Raw genomic sequence first — 18,111 nt, forward strand, 5'->3', positions numbered from 1 at the left:
TAAGAACGGAAAATCAGAATTTAAAACGATAAAAATTAATTCAAAAATAACAACTTACAAAAACAAACAAAAATGATTTTTTTAATAAGAAGAAGGGTTCATTTTGTACAATGCATTGGTGTACAATAAATGGCGAGGATTGAGTTATAATTAACTTGTATTAAAGCCTTTTTTTTTAAAAAAATGATATCTTTTGATTTCCATATACCACATCTTTATTACAAAAAATTAACCTCAAAGAATCTGTTGAAGATATCCCCATATCGAACATATTTGATATTTTTCTAAAAACATATGGAATGAAATTTTTTTTAATAATAAACGGGCTATTTCAACTAACATGTCAGTTCCGGTTTTGTTGGATTCTTTTGTGGAATTTTGGGAAAAATTTCAGAATATTTCTCTGGAATCCTTTTTCTTTGCTGACTATTTTTATTGTTACTATATTTTTCATGTAATATATATTGTATTCAATATTCGACAAACTGCTTATACGAATGGACTTGCTTGGTACCGTTCTCTATTGCTAGGCTACACCTTGTCCAACTGTTCAAGATTTATATTTCAGTTTCTATTTTCTATTACACTTCCTGATTTTATAGGGTTTCGTTCAATTTTAATTTTCGGAATTATATGGTGTTTGTTCAATGTTTTCCCATTTGATTTGATATATGAATTCAGCTGTCTTTCATTTAATCGATATCTTATTCAAATTCTTGATTCATTTGTAACTGGCGAAAATTTAGTTATGATTATCTCATCTATTACCGAGTCGCCCGAAAGCAATGCTTCACAAACAGTAATCATTTCATGTCTTTCTCTTTGCTCTCCAATCATAATTGATTTCTTCGATCGACATTATATTGCAGAAAGATTCCAACCAATGGCCTACCAAGCAAATTTTGCTTTAAGGGTCATCTTTTTTGTGCTTCTAGTAATTACTCTTACAAGCCAAAACTTCCATTTGATCACACTGCATCAAGCACAAATCATAATTCCGTTATCATTTGCTTTACTGTCTGTTATTGACTTGATTGCAAAGAATGGGAAAAGTTTCGAAACTATTGATTTCGGTTCTGTTAAACTAATTAAAACATTAATCAGTTATCATCCGGGAAACAATCACTGAAAACTATGTATAAGTAAATATTGTTTTTAAGTTAAACATTTTAATGATTTCTAAAACATCTCTAATTTGTTCCAATTTTGTTGAATATTCAAAAATGTTTTCAGTGGTTTATTTTTGAGGCGCCTTGAAAATAACGTTTAAAATTTATGGAAAAAAAGAAAAAAAAGCATATTACAGAAAGAATAGCAGAACTTGAACAAATTAATAAAGAGCAAAATGCTTTAATTCACCTTCTTTGCCAAAGTCTTTATTCCAAAACAGATCAAGGAAAATTAATTAAATTGATTTCGCAAAGTTATGTTTCATCGAATGATTCAGATATGTCGGAAGAAATACAAATGCTTGAAGAACAAATTCGTCAAAAAGACAAAGAATATGAACAATTAGAAAAACAATTATCCAAATACAATAAAAAAGCACAAAAATATGAAAATGAACTTGCACAAAACGAACTTGAAAAAGCTCAACTTCTTTCAGCTTTTCAACAAGCAGCAAAAGAAAATAATCATACAATTACAAATACTCAATTTCAACAAGAAGAACTTAAAATAAGAGCAGAACAACTAACACTAGAATGTGCGACAATGCAAACGCAAAGCAGAGAAGCGCAAATGTTATGTGATGAAATAAGAGGGAAACTTTCCAAAAGCCAAGAAGAAGTAAAAAAACTCGAAGAAAAAGTTGAAAATACAAGAAGTAAACTTTCAGCAGCTTCAAACGCATCAAGTAAAAATGTTCGATCTGATATCAAAGAACAAATTGCACAACAAGAACGAGAAATTGAAAATCTTAATAATGAGTTGGAACAAGCCAATCAAACCATTGAAAAACTCAAGCGTGAAAACCAAGCGCTTCGAGATCAATTGCTTTATTCAGAATCTGATAACTGATTTATAAACCAATATCTTTAAAGTTATTTATGTCTTATTGAGCATATGGGTGACCGCTAAGAAAAATATAAACCGTTTTTAACGTACAAGATTCGGATAAAAGAATTTTCTAAAATTTTAGGCTTTATTCAGCTTTCTCTTTAGGAAACTCTGATAAGACGCCAGGAGCTTCACCAACTACAGTTGCAAAAAGTATTTTGTTTCCCTTCCATCCATAAATTTCAATTGCAGCTGATACATTTTCACCTTGACATTTTAATTGATGCGTTCTTTGCAATACCGGATAGCACCTATAAATTCCAGCAAAGATACCAAAAATTGATCGTAATGGGTATTCAACTTGAATTGATTTTTCCTTCTTCTCTATTTTTGCATAAGATATTCCTTCAATTGTTTCAAGTTTAAAACCATCTGGTAATAATTTGCCAACGATACTTCTGCACTTTGATGGCTCAACAGTTTGGGGATTGTCATAATAGATTCCAAAGCAAGGTTGTTTTGATAAATCAACATTTGTTTTTTCTTTGATGATTTGTTCAACTTTTGCAGTTTTTTTATAGGCTTCTTTATATGGACCTGTCACTGGAATATATGCTAAAGTCATGCTAGGGAACTCAGTAATCTTGGCTTCTATCTTTTCTAGAATTCCTGTTGCCCAAATTAAATAAATAATTACAGCAATCAACAAAATAAGCAAGAAAACACCAAAAGACATTTGTCAAGTGAACTAAGTCAGGAATCCCTCAACGGTTTTTTATGCCAACTGGTTGAATTATTTCGGTTTTTTGAGACCAACAGCTGTTTTGGTGTAATCAACTGAAAAATGGGGCGCTCTGTCACCACAACTCGGAGCTTTTTCAAAGAAGTTTGATCGTTTATTGAACAACATCGTTTAAAAACTTTGTCAAATTTAATTGTTCTTGATTTGTCTCCTCTTTCATTGGGAATGTATTCAATTCAAATTTAATACATTCATCTAATTCCTTTTTATTTGCAAAATTGTGTACAAAAAATTCAGCTTTAATTCCTCGTTTATTTAAAACAAAATGATCTTATTGAGAAAAAATATTATCATTTTTCAATCTCTTGATCTCAATCTTCAATTTTTTGAAGTACTTCCTACCAAGCTCATCGAAAAATACAACTTTAGCACAATGCGATACAGTGAGCATTGATCCTTTGAATTCTTGGAATGGCCAAATACCAATATCTCCAAGGAAAAGACGGATGGGAACATGATCTCCTCGAGCTGGAGGCCCATCCATAATTTCAAATTTCTTTAAAAGCGTCTTTTTTCTGAAATATATGTCATCACTGATAAATGTTTCGATTCGGTGCAATACTATTTTCATGTTTGTTATCCTTAGTTTAACTAAAATAAAGTAAATGTTTCCTATAAGGACACCATTACAGTCAACAATTGGATTTGGAAATACAAATTCAAGCTGTAATACATTTCTAATACCAACATCAGTTCGTTGTGGCTCAGCACTTTCAGGTATCTCGTCAAAATTTAAAACAGTAAATGTTTTCTCAATTTTGAAATCAAAAAATATGTGTTTGATTATAAGTACAATTGAATAAACAACATTTACAGCTGTTCCTTTATAAGAAGGTGTTGGAAACCTTAAATTATCAAATGTGAAATTTGTTTTTAATGTTGTTGAAATTTCACCGTTTGGAAGAAGTTCTTGCTTACGAGTAAATATCCTAGAAACAGTTTTACCACTAGTATTTCTAAATTCCCCAATTAGTAAAATTTTTACGCCTTTGTGAGAAATAACATCTTGAGGTTGAATTTCAAGTATACCACTTACAGCATCACCTTGTGCAAACACTGGAGTATCTACATGAAGAACTTCTTCTCCGTATTTTTTTAATTTCGGGTTTCCATTAATTATTAATTCAACAATTGGATCTTTACCCATTTGATAAAAACCGTTTGAGTTCTAATTACATTTGTCAGTTCATTTTCAATTGAATCAATTGAAAATCGGATAAAAAATGCAGTAACGATACAGCAGACTCATATTACCCGATTCAACATTAATTATTTTTATGATATCACTATGAATCACGTTTCCTGTCATAATGGTATCATTTTTATCGAGAGTCATTCGCTAAGAAGTGTTAAAATGTTAAAAATCAAAATTTCAAATACGGTTATAAATATCCATAGTACTATTTTAAAAGATGATCGTTATGCAGGAAAAAATATTTTTAGAATTATCAATCACCCAAATGGTTTATAATAAATTAAACCACTCTGGTAATCTTTTTGTTCAAATAAATCCAAATATTTTTTTCTCATAAATCAATTCGAAATAAATTTTTAATCACAGAATTGAAATATAATAATTAAAAAAAATTCTTTTTATTCCAATGATATTTTTACCTTAAAAAAGGATTTATATCTTATTGCGCTGCTTAATCATGACTTAAGATAGTACATAGCATCTTTTGCTTCATTGGATAACTTTAGGTTTTCATTTATTCTTTCAACGCCAATTCCTATTACATTGTGAATATTTCTTCTATTTATAATTGGATGACATTTCCTCGAGCAGTGTTGGCGGTATTGTCTTGCTGCATTCACAAATGCCATAACCAGTTCGTCATCGATGTTATATTTCCCAATTAACAAGATACTCGCAGTCACATTATCAAACTCAATCAATTGTAATCTTTCTTTATTCGCATCATTCGCTTCATAAAACATCTTCGCATAAGTTTTATGACAATTACATAATGAAGTATATAATTGATTTGCATATTTTATATCTTCATCATTTTCTATGTTTAAATGTTCCGATGTATCTCTGAATGTAATTAAAAGTTGTTCCAATTGTTCGCAATGTTGTTGTTGTTGAACATTACTTACATCGAACATTGCTGTAATTGTTTGTATAACAAATGGCTGAACATCTCTTTTATCAGAACTGTTCATAACTATGTTAAACAATGTATCAAACATTACGTCAAAGATTTGCATCATTTGTACATTATAATTCACGAATAATTCTGTTATTGAAATGGCACTTGAGTTAATTACTTCGTCGTTTTGTGTCATTAAACATTATTGTGCTAATGTTAAACAATAATTTATTTGTTCATCAGTAAGAAACGGTGGGAAACATTTAACGCTGCTAATGTCATTAAGCCTTCTTCATATATAACATAGTATTGTGTTTGTAATAAATCAAAAATTAATTGTACAACGCTATGAAATAATTCTTGTGTAATATGTGTCTTAAGTTTTAATATGAATACTGTAAGTATTGAACAAATCCCTGCTTGATATGTACATTTAATGATTTCGGAACTTATAAATTCATTTGATTTACTTAATGTGTCACATGTCTGTATAAACAATTCAAGTAATCGGTCGTTATTGCTTTTATCCATATGCGATATTAAATTACAAATTGATTCAGTGACAAATGAAATAGTATTAGTTATATTACTTTCTTCATCTTCAATTCCAATAACATAACTTAACATATTTTGTAACATGAGATAAATTCTTTCAAAATAATTCGGTATTAATATTGTGCCAACTAAATGATATAATATTATGGAATATCGATCAATGATTATCAGTGGTATTTGTTCCGATTGCATTTCATTTAATGATGGTATAATTCCTAATATTATTATTGCTTCCCAAAATGTTTTTGATACGCATTGTTACTTGGGATTGCTTATGGTCATTCCTTTTAATACGCAATTGCTTATAATGTCCATGAAACTTGGCTAAAGAGGATAATATTTCTTAATGAGAAGAAGCATTGTTATGAAGTGTTTCAAAGAGTTTATATTTCGTGTGAAAAGTGACGATTGAATGCTTTGAAATATTGAAATTTTTACTTCAGCATTATCATCAATTATCTTGTCTGAAAGATGAAGAATGGTAGAATATACAGCATCCACTGCAGATTCGCGAACTTCATAAATTTAATCATCTGGAATACTAAGTGGTAGCTAACCTTTTGAGGTTGGGAATAAACCCATCATTGAGAGACCATATATTATTTACAATAATATTTCGGCGATCTGGAGTTGTGGGATTTAATAAATATGAAATGATTTTTGCTGAATATATCGTCGAATTTCGTTTGGATTGCTTTGATTTGCAAGTAAAAAATAAAATTTATGGATATCATTTGGTTGGTTATTGGATCTATTTGATCATAAGCTTCTCTATCAATAAGACCAACAAGCTCATAAAAAATTTTGTTCTTAATTAGAATCATGATTTGGAATAAGTTCTTCATATCCCAAAGTTTCATTAGTACCTTGTATAGCATTAAGGCTAAAGTACATTTTATAGTGTAACAAATAAATTATGGCTAGGAGAGGTTATGGGAAACTTTAGCCAAAATTCATAACGTCATCACCTTTTAGTAAACGTCGTCTGACATGTGATATGAAATAATACCAACCAGAACATCTTTCTGATATATAAAAAATCGTTTATTGTTTATTTTGATTTATTTTTGTGATAACTAGATAACTTGATGTTCCTTACTTAATTTTGCTCAACAAATGAACTTTAACGCAAAAAATAAAAACGAATAAATGATATAAATTGGAATCATGGATCATAAACTATTCAAAAATTGAATTGAGCTTTTTTTCGTAACATTCTCTAAAATCATAGGTGCCGAAATTTCGATCACAGGTTGAAAATCCATTTTTAAACATATATTATATGATCCACGATATCATTTGATCGGTTCATTTTTTGAATTTATCTGCAGTTCCAACGATTTAGTGTCGAACTAAAAACCATTGAAAATTCGCCTTCATATATCTCAAAAATTAAATCACAAAAAAATTGATTCAAAATTGTGAATTTTACAAAACGATAAGTTAACCGCTTTATATCATATATAAATATAAATCCACCGAACATATCGCTAAATATATAATTTCACATGATTTCTATATGAATAGTCAAGAAACAGGGATATTCTTAATACGCAAACTATTTGGCATCTACTCATCACTAGTTGATCAAATCATATAATGGTGGACTCATTAGCATAACACATTATTTATGGCACTTTCAAAGAGAAGGACTATTAACAAACTATCTGAGAATGCGGATGTGAAGTACACTTTTCCCTGAAACCCTAATGTGGAAGAAGCTCTTCTCAAATGATATGAAAAATACATAGATTTTATTTTCATTTTTTATTTTTACATTTAGTTTTACATATTCTATTTGTTTATTAAAAACTGCAAATCTAAACTTCAGATGATTGTTCACTACTCTCAATAATCTTTTTATGGGCATTATTCTTCTTTCTTCGAACAACAAGAACAATAACAACAGCAACAACAACAATTACGACAATAGCAACAGGAACAGCTATAGCCACTGCTGTATTGGTGTTACCTTTGGAATCATTTCCATTTGATTTCATTTCTTCATTTTTCGCAATTGCTTCTTGTAATATTTGATTAAATTCTTGTTCTGTTTGGGCATTGTTTAATTTATCAATATATTCTTGTTGTAATTCGCCTAAATTTTCCAACTTTCCAATATCTTGTTTTACTGATTCTTTTTTATTTGATTTTATTTCTTCATTTTGTGATTGTGCTTTTGTAACAATTTCATTTAATTCTTCTTGTGAGTTTGCATTTGAAATTTGTGTAGTATAATTTACTTTATTTTCTTCTTCTAAAAACTTAAAATCATCAATTTTATTCTTTGCTAATGTTTTTTGTGTTTCTTCATTTTTATTTGATTCAGTTTGTGCTTTTACAACAATTTCATTTAATTCTTCTTGTGAGTTTGCATTTGAAATTTGTGTAGTATAATTTGCTTTATTTTCTTCTTCTAAAAACTTAAAATCATCAATTTTATTCTTTGCTAATGTTTTTTGTGTTTCTTCATTTTTATTTGATGCAGATTCTGCAGTTGCAACAATTTCATTTAATTCTTCTTGTGAGTTTGCATTTGAAATTTGTGTAGTATAATTTGCTTTATTTTCTTCTTCTAAAAACTTAAAATCATCAATTTTATTCTTTGCTAATGTTTTTTGTGTTTCTTCATTTTTATTTGATTCAGTTTGTGCTTTTACAACAATTTCATTTAATTCTTCTTGTGAGTTTGCATTTGAAATTTGTGTAGTATAATTTGCTTTATTTTCTTCTTCTAAAAACTTAAAATCATCAATTTTATTCTTTGCTAATGTTTTTTGTGTTTCTTCATTTTTATTTGATTCAGATTGTGCTTTTACGACAATTTCATTTAATTCTTCTTGTGAGTTTGCATTTGAAATTTGTGTAGTATAATTTGCTTTATTTTCTTCTTCTAAAAACTTTAAATTATTAATTTTGCTTGATGCTTCATCTTTAAAATCTTGAAAGAATTTATCTAAATCAGAAAATGCCTTTTTGCCAATTAATTGAATTGATCCCAATTTATCTTTGCAATTTTCGTATGTAAGATTCTCTACATTATAAAATGCATAAGCACCAATTGTCGTAACACCTTCTTCAATCTTAAGATCAGTAATATCATCAAAGAAATTCTTCCAAGGAACAAGTGTTTCGTTTTCAAAATCACGCATTGGTCCATTTCCTTTAATAGTAAGAAGCCCTTTTTTCAATGTCCACCTAAGATTTGATCCGATTAAACCAGAGTCTGTTGCTTCCATTTGATATAATAGTGGCTTATCTTTAGGTTCATGCCAAGTATACATTTTATACTTATAATCAACATCAGTAATTGGGTAACCCCAATCTAATTCACCATCAACATATTCATAATTAGTCTTATGATACTCTGCATTGATTCCCCTTAAGAACACTGCTTCAAGACTTGTAGTACTGTCGTATGCATACCAATCTTCGCCAAGATGAACCCAATTCCATGCATGTGCACTTGTCGTAACTCCTAGAACAGTAAAACCCTCAACACCTGCGCGATTGAAGAAGAGAGTTGATAGAGCAGAATAGCCTCGACATACAGTTCTATGTTGGAATAGGGCACTATATACTGAATTTCCGTATTGAGGAACCTGGCCATATACAACGTTGTCATTGATCCACCACCAAATAGCAACTAATTTTTCGTAATCTGTGTGTAGATCATTCTCAGGACCATATCCTGTAAAAATTACCAGTTGCAAACATATTATCAACTTCTTGCCGAGAACGACGTTCTTCATCTTGACTGGTCAAGAAATGTGATGTTAATTTAAGGTTAACTGTGATGTAACCTTTATATGGATTAAGATCATGATAATCATGGAGCCACTGAATAGAAGTTGTCATCCCATTAATAGATGCATTTAAATAGCTAGCATATGGAATGTCAATTTGCCTTGCATATTTTATTACATCATAATATGCTTGTGCTGAAAATTTTTTCCCAGGCATCTCCGACTCCCCAGTAATCCACATCCAGAGGAAGACCTGTTATTTTATGATGTTCTTCACGAGTCATAACGAGAGAAATTGGTACGGTAAATCTCCATGAAAACGTGGCTCTTATGAGTTGTTGTAGAACTTCATCATATTTATCATTTGTATAGTTTAGAATGACAAAATCTTCTTCTATTTTTTCGCTGCCTAAAATGTCTGTTGACCATAAATATTCAGTTGTATAATTAAGATTTATAACAGCATTAGCATGTGTTGGTAAAATTATAGATGCGAATATTATCATTAGAATCTTCGTAATCATAGTAATACAGCAAATATCAGAATGATATAAATTTGTACGCTATTGATTGAATTGTTGTATAAACATTGATTTCAAATTCTGAGATATGGTTTGAATGAAATCGCTGAGGTTTTTGTAATAATTTTGTTATTCAACAGTTGCTGGAACAGAGTATTCAAAAAGTCGTTTCATCAAAGAGATTTTTCATATGCGAGGTTTTTATATCATCTTATATAACATATTCTATGATATCATTCAAAAGTGGATTCAAGTGAATTCAGTATGGATTTACACTTTATAGTGTAAATAGTCCGATCAGATATATATTGAATATATTCGAACATACAATAAAAATATCTCGAAAATATCAGAATATTTTTCAATATAACTCAATAGAAATGTCAAAATAATATTATAAATTTTAAATATATAAAAAAATCAAAATTTATTTTTCATTGTATGATCTGATCATGCGATTTGTGTTTCTTAATACGTCATGTATTTTGTTCAAAGGATGGCCAATGCGTTCAGATTTGTCCTTTTTTCATCATGATAACATTCATTTCATTGTGTTGAATATGAAGGATTGCATTTTAAAAGTATGAAGCTTCATTGTTACAATACTTTACGATGCGTAAAATATTCAATTTTTTGTTATTGCTGGAAGCATGATTGCTTCCCCTTTATTAGCATAATTTTATAGTTAATTTTATTGAAAAATTCATTTTTTTTTGCTTAAAATGAAAATTATATCAAATATTCATATCTTACATTGATTTAAGTAATAATTTTCGAGATATTTTTATTTTATATTTTGAATCAAATTTTTATGATTTGAATGTGGGAAAATAGAATAACCGTTTTAATAATATTATTAAAACACTAATTATTTTTTATAATATTCATAAAATTTTTTTGAATTAATTCAAATCTTCATAATGATAGAAAACATAATGAAAAACATTTTTATTCTAATCCGATATCTTCTATATCTTCTTTATTATTATTGTACCGATAACAACTTCTGTTTTATATGATATTTGCTTGTGTTATTTGACATAGATGAGGCAACATAGAAATAGGTTTGCGGTGAATTATCCATATTGAAATTCTTTATCTCTGAAAACGGATCTTTCGAAATCAAAAACAATTTCGAGTATCGAAACAAATGATTCGTATGTTGCGCGACTCTAAAGTTTTCGAAATCAGTTCTGTATAAATGCATTGCCATGTCGAATCGCATTTCGGGATATTCTTCTTGAACGCGTTCCAAAAACATTTTAAAACAATACGAATTAATTCGATATAACGCATTAGAATGAATATAATATGAATTTCTCTCAAAATGATCATTTAATTTGTCAAAGGTCATGGAGCCAATGATCCAAAAGTATTCAGTTTTGGTTAAATTGTAAATGCGTTGAATCCATTCATTTCGTATTGGTATTTCATTAGGACGCATTAATAACATATGTGTGTAATCAAGAACACCAGGACGAAGGGTGCGGTAAAAAAGATCTGTAAGAGTTGAGCTAGAGGTGAAATTGAAATCTTGAATATTTTTGAAAAATACATTGTTAAAACATGGTAATATATTAGTGGCATTCGCTGATGACGTTGTGTTTTGAAGAGAATTCATTATTTGAGGAATGCATTCAGTGATGTTGAAATCATCAATTAAAACAAACATGAGATCAGCTCGTTTATTGGGATTACTTGGATTACAAGGAGAAAATTGAGGCAGTTGCCAAAGTTTTAGCTTCTTGATAACATTTTCAAGTTCTAAAAAATGAAACGGAAAAAATATTAAAAGTTTTGAATTTATTTGCTTCTTTGGCTCCAATTTTTTGCATTTGCCAAATAGTTCATCAACTTCTTTATCTGATAAAGAATTGTAAAAAATCTTATGTCCCGTTAATAGCCATAATTGCAAAAATATAGACACAAGTAGGATTGTAAAGATACTTAATCTTAGGTAGCGTAATTTTGTGCTAAAAAAATAATGCATGAAATGCAATCCTACAGTGCTCCTATTAACGAACGGATGATAATACGATCAAAATCAATTGATTTATCTCCTATCGGAGTCCATTTTATGCGTTCGCGTTATCACATTGAACGCGACTTTAGTACAATAAATTACAACTTCATATGGTTCGAATATCATCAAGTCCGATTCATATCATTTGCGATTTGGTTTATTGGGCTTTTTTTGACAGATTTTACATCAATTATTTCAACACCAGTTGACGGTTGGAATGATGTTTTGACTTTTATCAAAGTTACATCAATTGTTCATGTAATTTTCGTTGCAGTATTTTTCATTAATTTAGTATATCAACATTTTACCAATATTCCAGAAAAAAAGCCAACCTCTAAAATGATTGTTGGCAGCCTCTTTGATCTGAGTATTCATTTAGATGTTGCTGCTTTAGTTTTTACTGTTCATTTTCAATCTACACCATATGCAATAATAGCCATTGAAGTTATTACGATACTTGATGCTGTTCTTACCTTTATTCTCACACCCTTTAAAGTTTGGCGAGGCCTTGTTGACATTTTTGGAGTTTTGCCAACAGTTGTTCTTGCACATATATCCATATACAAAAAGATTTCTTATGTTGTAGTTTTCCTTCCCATAACGATAATTAGTGTTACTCCATTGATTTTCTCCATTATTGTTAACATTCCGAAAAGGATGCCACCAATTTTCAGGAAAATAATTTGTCTAATTGATCCATCACTTTTGCCCAATTTGATGGCGATTCCATTTGCGCGAGTTCAAATCCAAGAAGATCATCATAATAACATAGGCGCTGAACAACCACCCACAATACACGAAAAGGCGACTTCCGGAAGCGAATTGGACTACTTCGACTACAAATCATTTCCATTTTTCATTGCGGCAACATTTTTCATCCACTTCGGATGCTTTTGCCAAGGAATGCACACGAATTTGATCGTGGTAATGTGTCATTACTTTTTGATGCTGGCTTCGATTTTGGTAAATTCGAGAGTTGTGTCGTTCCCTGCAATTGTGTTAACAAATGTACAGGATAAATCAGTGCAGTTCAACAGCGTTTGGCCTGAATTAAGTTTTGTCTAAATTCACGAATAATAAAAAATATTTTTTTTTCTTTATTTTATTATTCTAATTTATTAGTTTTATTTGCTGTATTCATTAGAAAATTAAATAAGATACAAGTTGTATTCTTTGGAATGATTAACATTCAGCAAACCAGAAGAATTCTTGCTGCCCTTGTAAAAGTTGTGTTGAATATGATTTACTTCTCCCAACATTAAATGATATTGATCTTGAAGATCTTGATGATAATTTCTATAGAACGATAACCAATTTTCTGCTAAAAACGATTTTTTGATTATTGAATTTTTTATCGCTATCTCAACAACAAAAAAGACAAAATGAAATTTTTAATATAAAAATGGAAGAATTTTATACCTTCCAAGTGATTCAAATTCTTTCCCAAACTTATCTACATACCAGTCGTATGTCATTTTTGATTGGTGAACAAGATTAAGACAAACAAAGAAAAACATCATTAAAGTAAGGATATGTGGCGCAGACAAGAAATATAAAGCATATAATAAGACTTCAGCTGTGTAGTGTGGTGATGTTATTTTTGCAAAAAGAATATTATTAGGAATTGAATATTTTTTGAGTTTAGACAAAATTACATGTGTACGAAACTGAATAAAGTTGAGGACCACCGAGAAGATAAGTAATGGAACTTTAAATGTGTTTTGTGCATCACAATAAGATAATGTAATTGGTGTAATAATGTAAAAGCAAAGCCCTGCAAGTAGATTGATAACATGCATTTTCCTGCTTGAGAATTTTGTGACAAACAAGCTTTCCAATAATCTTCTAGATGAATGGATTAATAGCAAATAATTCGGATATTGTGGTGGATATCGAACAAGAAAAGAAACAAAAAACATCATACAAGAAAAGCTGTAAAAAGAAATCCATCCTAGTTTATTCGAAATTGATGGAATATTTTTATAAATTTGATTTGATTCTAATTTTCCGAATTTTGTAAATTTATTCCATGATGGAGAAATAAACTTCATTGCATAAACAAGAATTGCTAACACCCAAAGGAAACCTAGAATGATATTAAGGTTTGAAATTATTAGATCATACAATTTTACAAGCATCAAAATGGCCAAAAATCTCAAATAATCACATACTTGCCACCAAGCAAACAAACCAAAATTGATTATTAGCAAAAGAAATTTATAAAACTGAAACATCATTTTACTCATAACATATTTAGATTTAACATTTTACTTATATTTCCTTTAAAAATGTAATTACATCAAATTTGATAAGTGTATTAATTTTTTTATTATAATATTTTGAATTTAAACTTGAATCTTAAAGATTTGAAAATTGTTTCATCATTTTAGCAAAGTGCAAATTCCTATACTGTACATGGGGATGATGTTCGTACATTAAAAATATTATTTAATGAAATGTTTCATTATTAAATGAACTACTTGAAAAAAAGCATTATGAGAATATATTAAAATAACAGATATTCACGCGAAAATTCGCTCAGAGATCAGACAAAATATTAATCTTCTTTAAACGAACATGTTAATATTTGTTTCAAAAATACGAACATAATTTGAAAACATACACTGATGTTCAAAAATGGGGACTACTTTTGATCGTTTTTAACAGAAATACCATTCAAAAAGTTGGATTTGGTGTCACCATTTTTTGAACATCAGTTTAAATTGGATGAAAAAAGTTCGTGTGATCGGTTTCGTTTGAATCTGTTTATAAAAAGTTTTAAAACTTCTCTGGTTTCACACAAATACAACAAAACGGTTAATTAAACAGCTCCCAAAAGTTGGAAAAAGTCATTTTTTAAAAAATGTTCTTGTTTGTTACTCTAGCGTTTTCAAACAAGCCAATCATTTTAGTTCCTCCCCTTTATGGGTCTAACCTTTGGGTAACATACGATCAAATGGATGCCAATTGGTATTGTCCAGATAAAATGTCAGATACAGTTATATGGGTCAATCCAAAACTTGTTGTTCCACCCATGTACAATTGCTTATTCCAAATGTTACAATTGTATTGGGATAATGACAATAACAAAATTATTAGTAAGCCAGGTTTAAATATATCTGTTCATGATTTTGGAGGAGAAGAAAGTGTTAGATATGTAGTATCAGATTTCTATGGTATAAATCTTATTGAAACATTTGCTTCAATTATTGATTTTTTCAAAGATAACGGATATACAATTAAAAAAGACATACTTGCAGCTCCATACGACTGGAGGATGGCTCCTGCAGGTCTTGATGATTTTTGGCCCAAGTTAATTAATCTTATTGAAACAACATATGAAAATAATGATCATCAAAAAATCACAATGTTCGGTTTTTCATGCGGCGGTCATAGCCTACAACAGTTTCTCTCAGAACATGTTAAACCAGATTGGATTCATCGTTATATTGATCGTGCTATTTTACTTGCTCCATCATTTGGCGCAGCAACAGAGTCTTTCCATGCACTTTGGGAAGGCAAGTTCCCAATTGTTCCTGTTTTAAATAGCCAAGAACTTGCTGACATGGTTGAATCAATGGCTGTTGTTCATTGTCATTTACCTAATCATGTAATTTTTGGCGATGATGAAGTTGTTCGTTCTCCATATGACCAAAAATACACAGCTTCACAAGTCCGAGATCTTCTTGTAAATAATTCCAAAATCACTGGTGACAACATCAAAATCCTTGACAAGTGCCAAGAGCTTAGTCGTAAGGCGCCCGGCTCATTGCATCTCCCTACCTACATCATATACAACAGCGCCGTCCAAACGAACTTCATCGTGAACTTCAAAAACGGTTGGGATAAACCTGCCAAACAAATTCCGGTTCCAGGCGATGGCACAATCATTGCCAAGGGAACGCAATGGGCATGTCAGAATTGGCCTGTTGATGAATACCCATTATACTGCGAAGATCTATATCGCGATAATGAAGATTTTGTTCATCAGCCATTAGCCGCAAATCCATATGTACATGATTTAATATATAAGTTACATACTAACGATGACTGGATAAACACAAAGGGAAGATATAGAATTACATCACAATACATAGTCGTAAACAAAAATATGACTTATGAAGCAAGAACAGATATAAGAGAAAGACATGTAACCTTCTCAATGAATTGAGGATTATTTAATAAACAGTTTTGTTTATAACATTTCATTGTTAAAACTTTGTTTCAAATAATTTTTAAAAGATGTTGAAGAAACAAAATTCCGGAAGCCGTTTAAAAATAGTGAAATTGATTGCTTTACGAAAATTGACAATTTTTTAGAAGTTCAGCTGGAATTTAAATTTATCCATATTTTGCAGGAAATAATAATTGCAAAACAAAAGAACTAATGTTGAAATACAATTATTTACTTTAATGATGATCTTAACTTAGATTTTTGAATTTTGAAATGAAAAATCAAGATAACTCATGATTGACAGAATAGTTAATATATACTTTGAAGAGCATAGTCATTTCTCTTTGTTAATTCTTGAAAAAAATAAAGAATGGTGAGATAATTTTGATTTTTTCGACATCATTGGAAGACCGTTAAATAACTGATTTTTAACCTCCAGAAATAACCGTTATTATCGGCCAAAGCTTTGGTCATACAACAAAATGTCAATTAAAGTTGAGCGCAAGCAGCAAAGATCTGGTGGTCTTTCTATCCAACTTCAGAATGGTTCAAAAATAGAATTTAAGAAACCAGAGCCAAAGAAGCTTGAAATAAGTCTTAATAAAAAAGAAGAACCCGTACCAGAGCCAAAGAAAGAAGAACCAAAGGAGCAACCAAAACCAGCTCCTAAGAAAGAAGAGTCAAAACCTGCTCCTAAGAAAGAAGAGCCAAAACCTGCTCCAAAGAAAGAAGAACCCAAACCAGCGCCAAAGAAAGAGGAACCAGCTCCAGAAGACTTTGAAGAAGAAGAGGAAGTATTTACTGGTGAAATTCTTGATGAATCACGTAAGAAACACATTAATCTTGTTTTCATTGGACATGTTGATGCTGGTAAATCCACTCTTTGTGGTCATATTCTTGTTGAAGCCGGTATTGTTGATCAACGTACCATTGAACGCTATCAAAAAGAAGCCACAGAAAAAGGCCGTGGCTCATGGTATTATTCCTGGGTTATGGATCTTTCAGATTCCGAACGTGCCAAAGGTATCACTGAAGAAGTTGGTGTTGCACGATTTGAAACCGATGCACACAAATACACAATTCTCGATGCGCCAGGACATCGTACATTTGTCCCAGAGATGATTGGTGGTGCTGTCCAAGCCGATGTTGCAGTTCTTGTTGTTTCAGCTCGTACTGGCGAATTCGAAGCCGGATTTAATCGCGGTGGCCAAACATCAGAACACCTTTTAATTGCCAAGACAGCCGGTGTTCGATATGTTATCATTGTTATCAACAAGATGGATGACCCCACCGTTCAATGGTCACAACAACGATACGACATGATCACACAAAAGCTTGATCTCTTTATTGCGACTGAAATCCAATTCAAGAAAGACCAATATCAGTTTATTCCGATTGCAGCCTTAGGCGGCGGTAATGTCAAAGAGCGCTCCAAAGATTGCACATGGTACAATGGCCCAACATTATTTGAGGCGTTAGATGCAGTCCCATTACCACCACGTAACGAGAAGGATTCGTTCCGTTTACCAGTCATTGATCGCTATAAGAACAAATCAGTTTATGCGTCAGGCAAAATCGAGAAAGGCGTCATCCATGAGAAAGAACAAGTTATCATTATGCCCGCAGGTGTCAAGGCGACAATTAACAGTATCCTTCACGACGAAGATAAGATCCGATTAGCTGCGCCCGGTGATAATATCATAGTACAATTACAAGGCGTCGATTTAGGCGATGTAACTGTCGGCTCTGTCATATGCCCATTGAGACATCCATGCGACGTGGCGCAAAAGGCAATCGTAAAGCTCAAGTTGACGCCTTCAGCACCGCAATTCGTTGCGCCCGGATTTTTGGCAGTGTGCCACATCCACACTGAGATTGTCGAGGTGACATTCGAGAGATTGATGAACGTGTTGGCGCCCAAACCAGAAAAGAATCCGAAGTTCGTGCACGCAAACCAAATGGTAAGATGCATACTGAAGTTCGCAAGGCCAATTTGCATAGAGACGTTTAAGGACTTCCCGCAGTTGGGAAGATTTATTATTAGATATGAGGGATTCTCAATAGCGGTGGGCGTAGTAGAGCAACTACCAAAGGCTAAATGATTATCTAAAGGATGAATTTGATCAATTTGTTTTGTTTTTAAATCGATTTAAGTGTTTCATATTCATTCTCTGATCTGTGCTACGAACTCCACTAAAT

General features: G+C 31.0%; 6 protein-coding genes across 6 annotated transcripts; 4 read left to right on the forward strand and 2 right to left on the reverse strand.

Moving 5' to 3' along the window:
* Positions 1–1,275: 1,275 nt before the first annotated feature.
* Positions 1,276–2,019, forward strand: GO595_006654 (uncharacterized protein; the record flags this gene model as incomplete). Its single annotated transcript, XM_067920031.1, has 1 exon — positions 1,276–2,019. The coding sequence occupies one exon, from the start codon at positions 1,276–1,278 to the stop codon at positions 2,017–2,019; it is 744 nt and encodes a 247-aa protein (XP_067773082.1).
* A 124-nt stretch (positions 2,020–2,143) lies between these two features.
* GO595_006655 (GyrI-like domain-containing protein) lies at positions 2,144–2,734 on the reverse strand (the record flags this gene model as incomplete). Its single annotated transcript, XM_067920032.1, has 1 exon — positions 2,144–2,734. The coding sequence occupies one exon, from the start codon at positions 2,732–2,734 to the stop codon at positions 2,144–2,146; it is 591 nt and encodes a 196-aa protein (XP_067773083.1).
* A 4,534-nt stretch (positions 2,735–7,268) lies between these two features.
* GO595_006656 (leucine-rich repeat protein) lies at positions 7,269–9,200 on the reverse strand (the record flags this gene model as incomplete). The annotated part of the gene is made up of 1 exon (XM_067920033.1): positions 7,269–9,200. The coding sequence occupies one exon, from the start codon at positions 9,198–9,200 to the stop codon at positions 7,269–7,271; it is 1,932 nt and encodes a 643-aa protein (XP_067773084.1).
* Positions 9,201–12,077: 2,877 nt separating this feature from the next.
* Positions 12,078–12,803, forward strand: GO595_006657 (uncharacterized protein; the record flags this gene model as incomplete). Its single annotated transcript, XM_067920034.1, has 1 exon — positions 12,078–12,803. The coding sequence occupies one exon, from the start codon at positions 12,078–12,080 to the stop codon at positions 12,801–12,803; it is 726 nt and encodes a 241-aa protein (XP_067773085.1).
* Positions 12,804–14,601: 1,798 nt separating this feature from the next.
* Positions 14,602–15,909, forward strand: GO595_006658 (Lecithin:cholesterol acyltransferase family protein; the record flags this gene model as incomplete). Its single annotated transcript, XM_067920035.1, has 1 exon — positions 14,602–15,909. The coding sequence occupies one exon, from the start codon at positions 14,602–14,604 to the stop codon at positions 15,907–15,909; it is 1,308 nt and encodes a 435-aa protein (XP_067773086.1).
* A 485-nt stretch (positions 15,910–16,394) lies between these two features.
* On the forward strand, positions 16,395–18,014 carry GO595_006659 (eukaryotic peptide chain release factor GTP-binding subunit ERF3A-like; the record flags this gene model as incomplete). The annotated part of the gene is made up of 1 exon (XM_067920036.1): positions 16,395–18,014. The coding sequence occupies one exon, from the start codon at positions 16,395–16,397 to the stop codon at positions 18,012–18,014; it is 1,620 nt and encodes a 539-aa protein (XP_067773087.1).
* Between the last annotated feature and the right edge of the window lie 97 nt (positions 18,015–18,111).

This window comes from Histomonas meleagridis, assembly GCF_020186115.1.
Source record: "Histomonas meleagridis strain 2922-C6/04-10x chromosome Unknown contig_46, whole genome shotgun sequence".
NCBI classification, from domain to species: Eukaryota; Parabasalia; order Tritrichomonadida; family Dientamoebidae; genus Histomonas; species Histomonas meleagridis.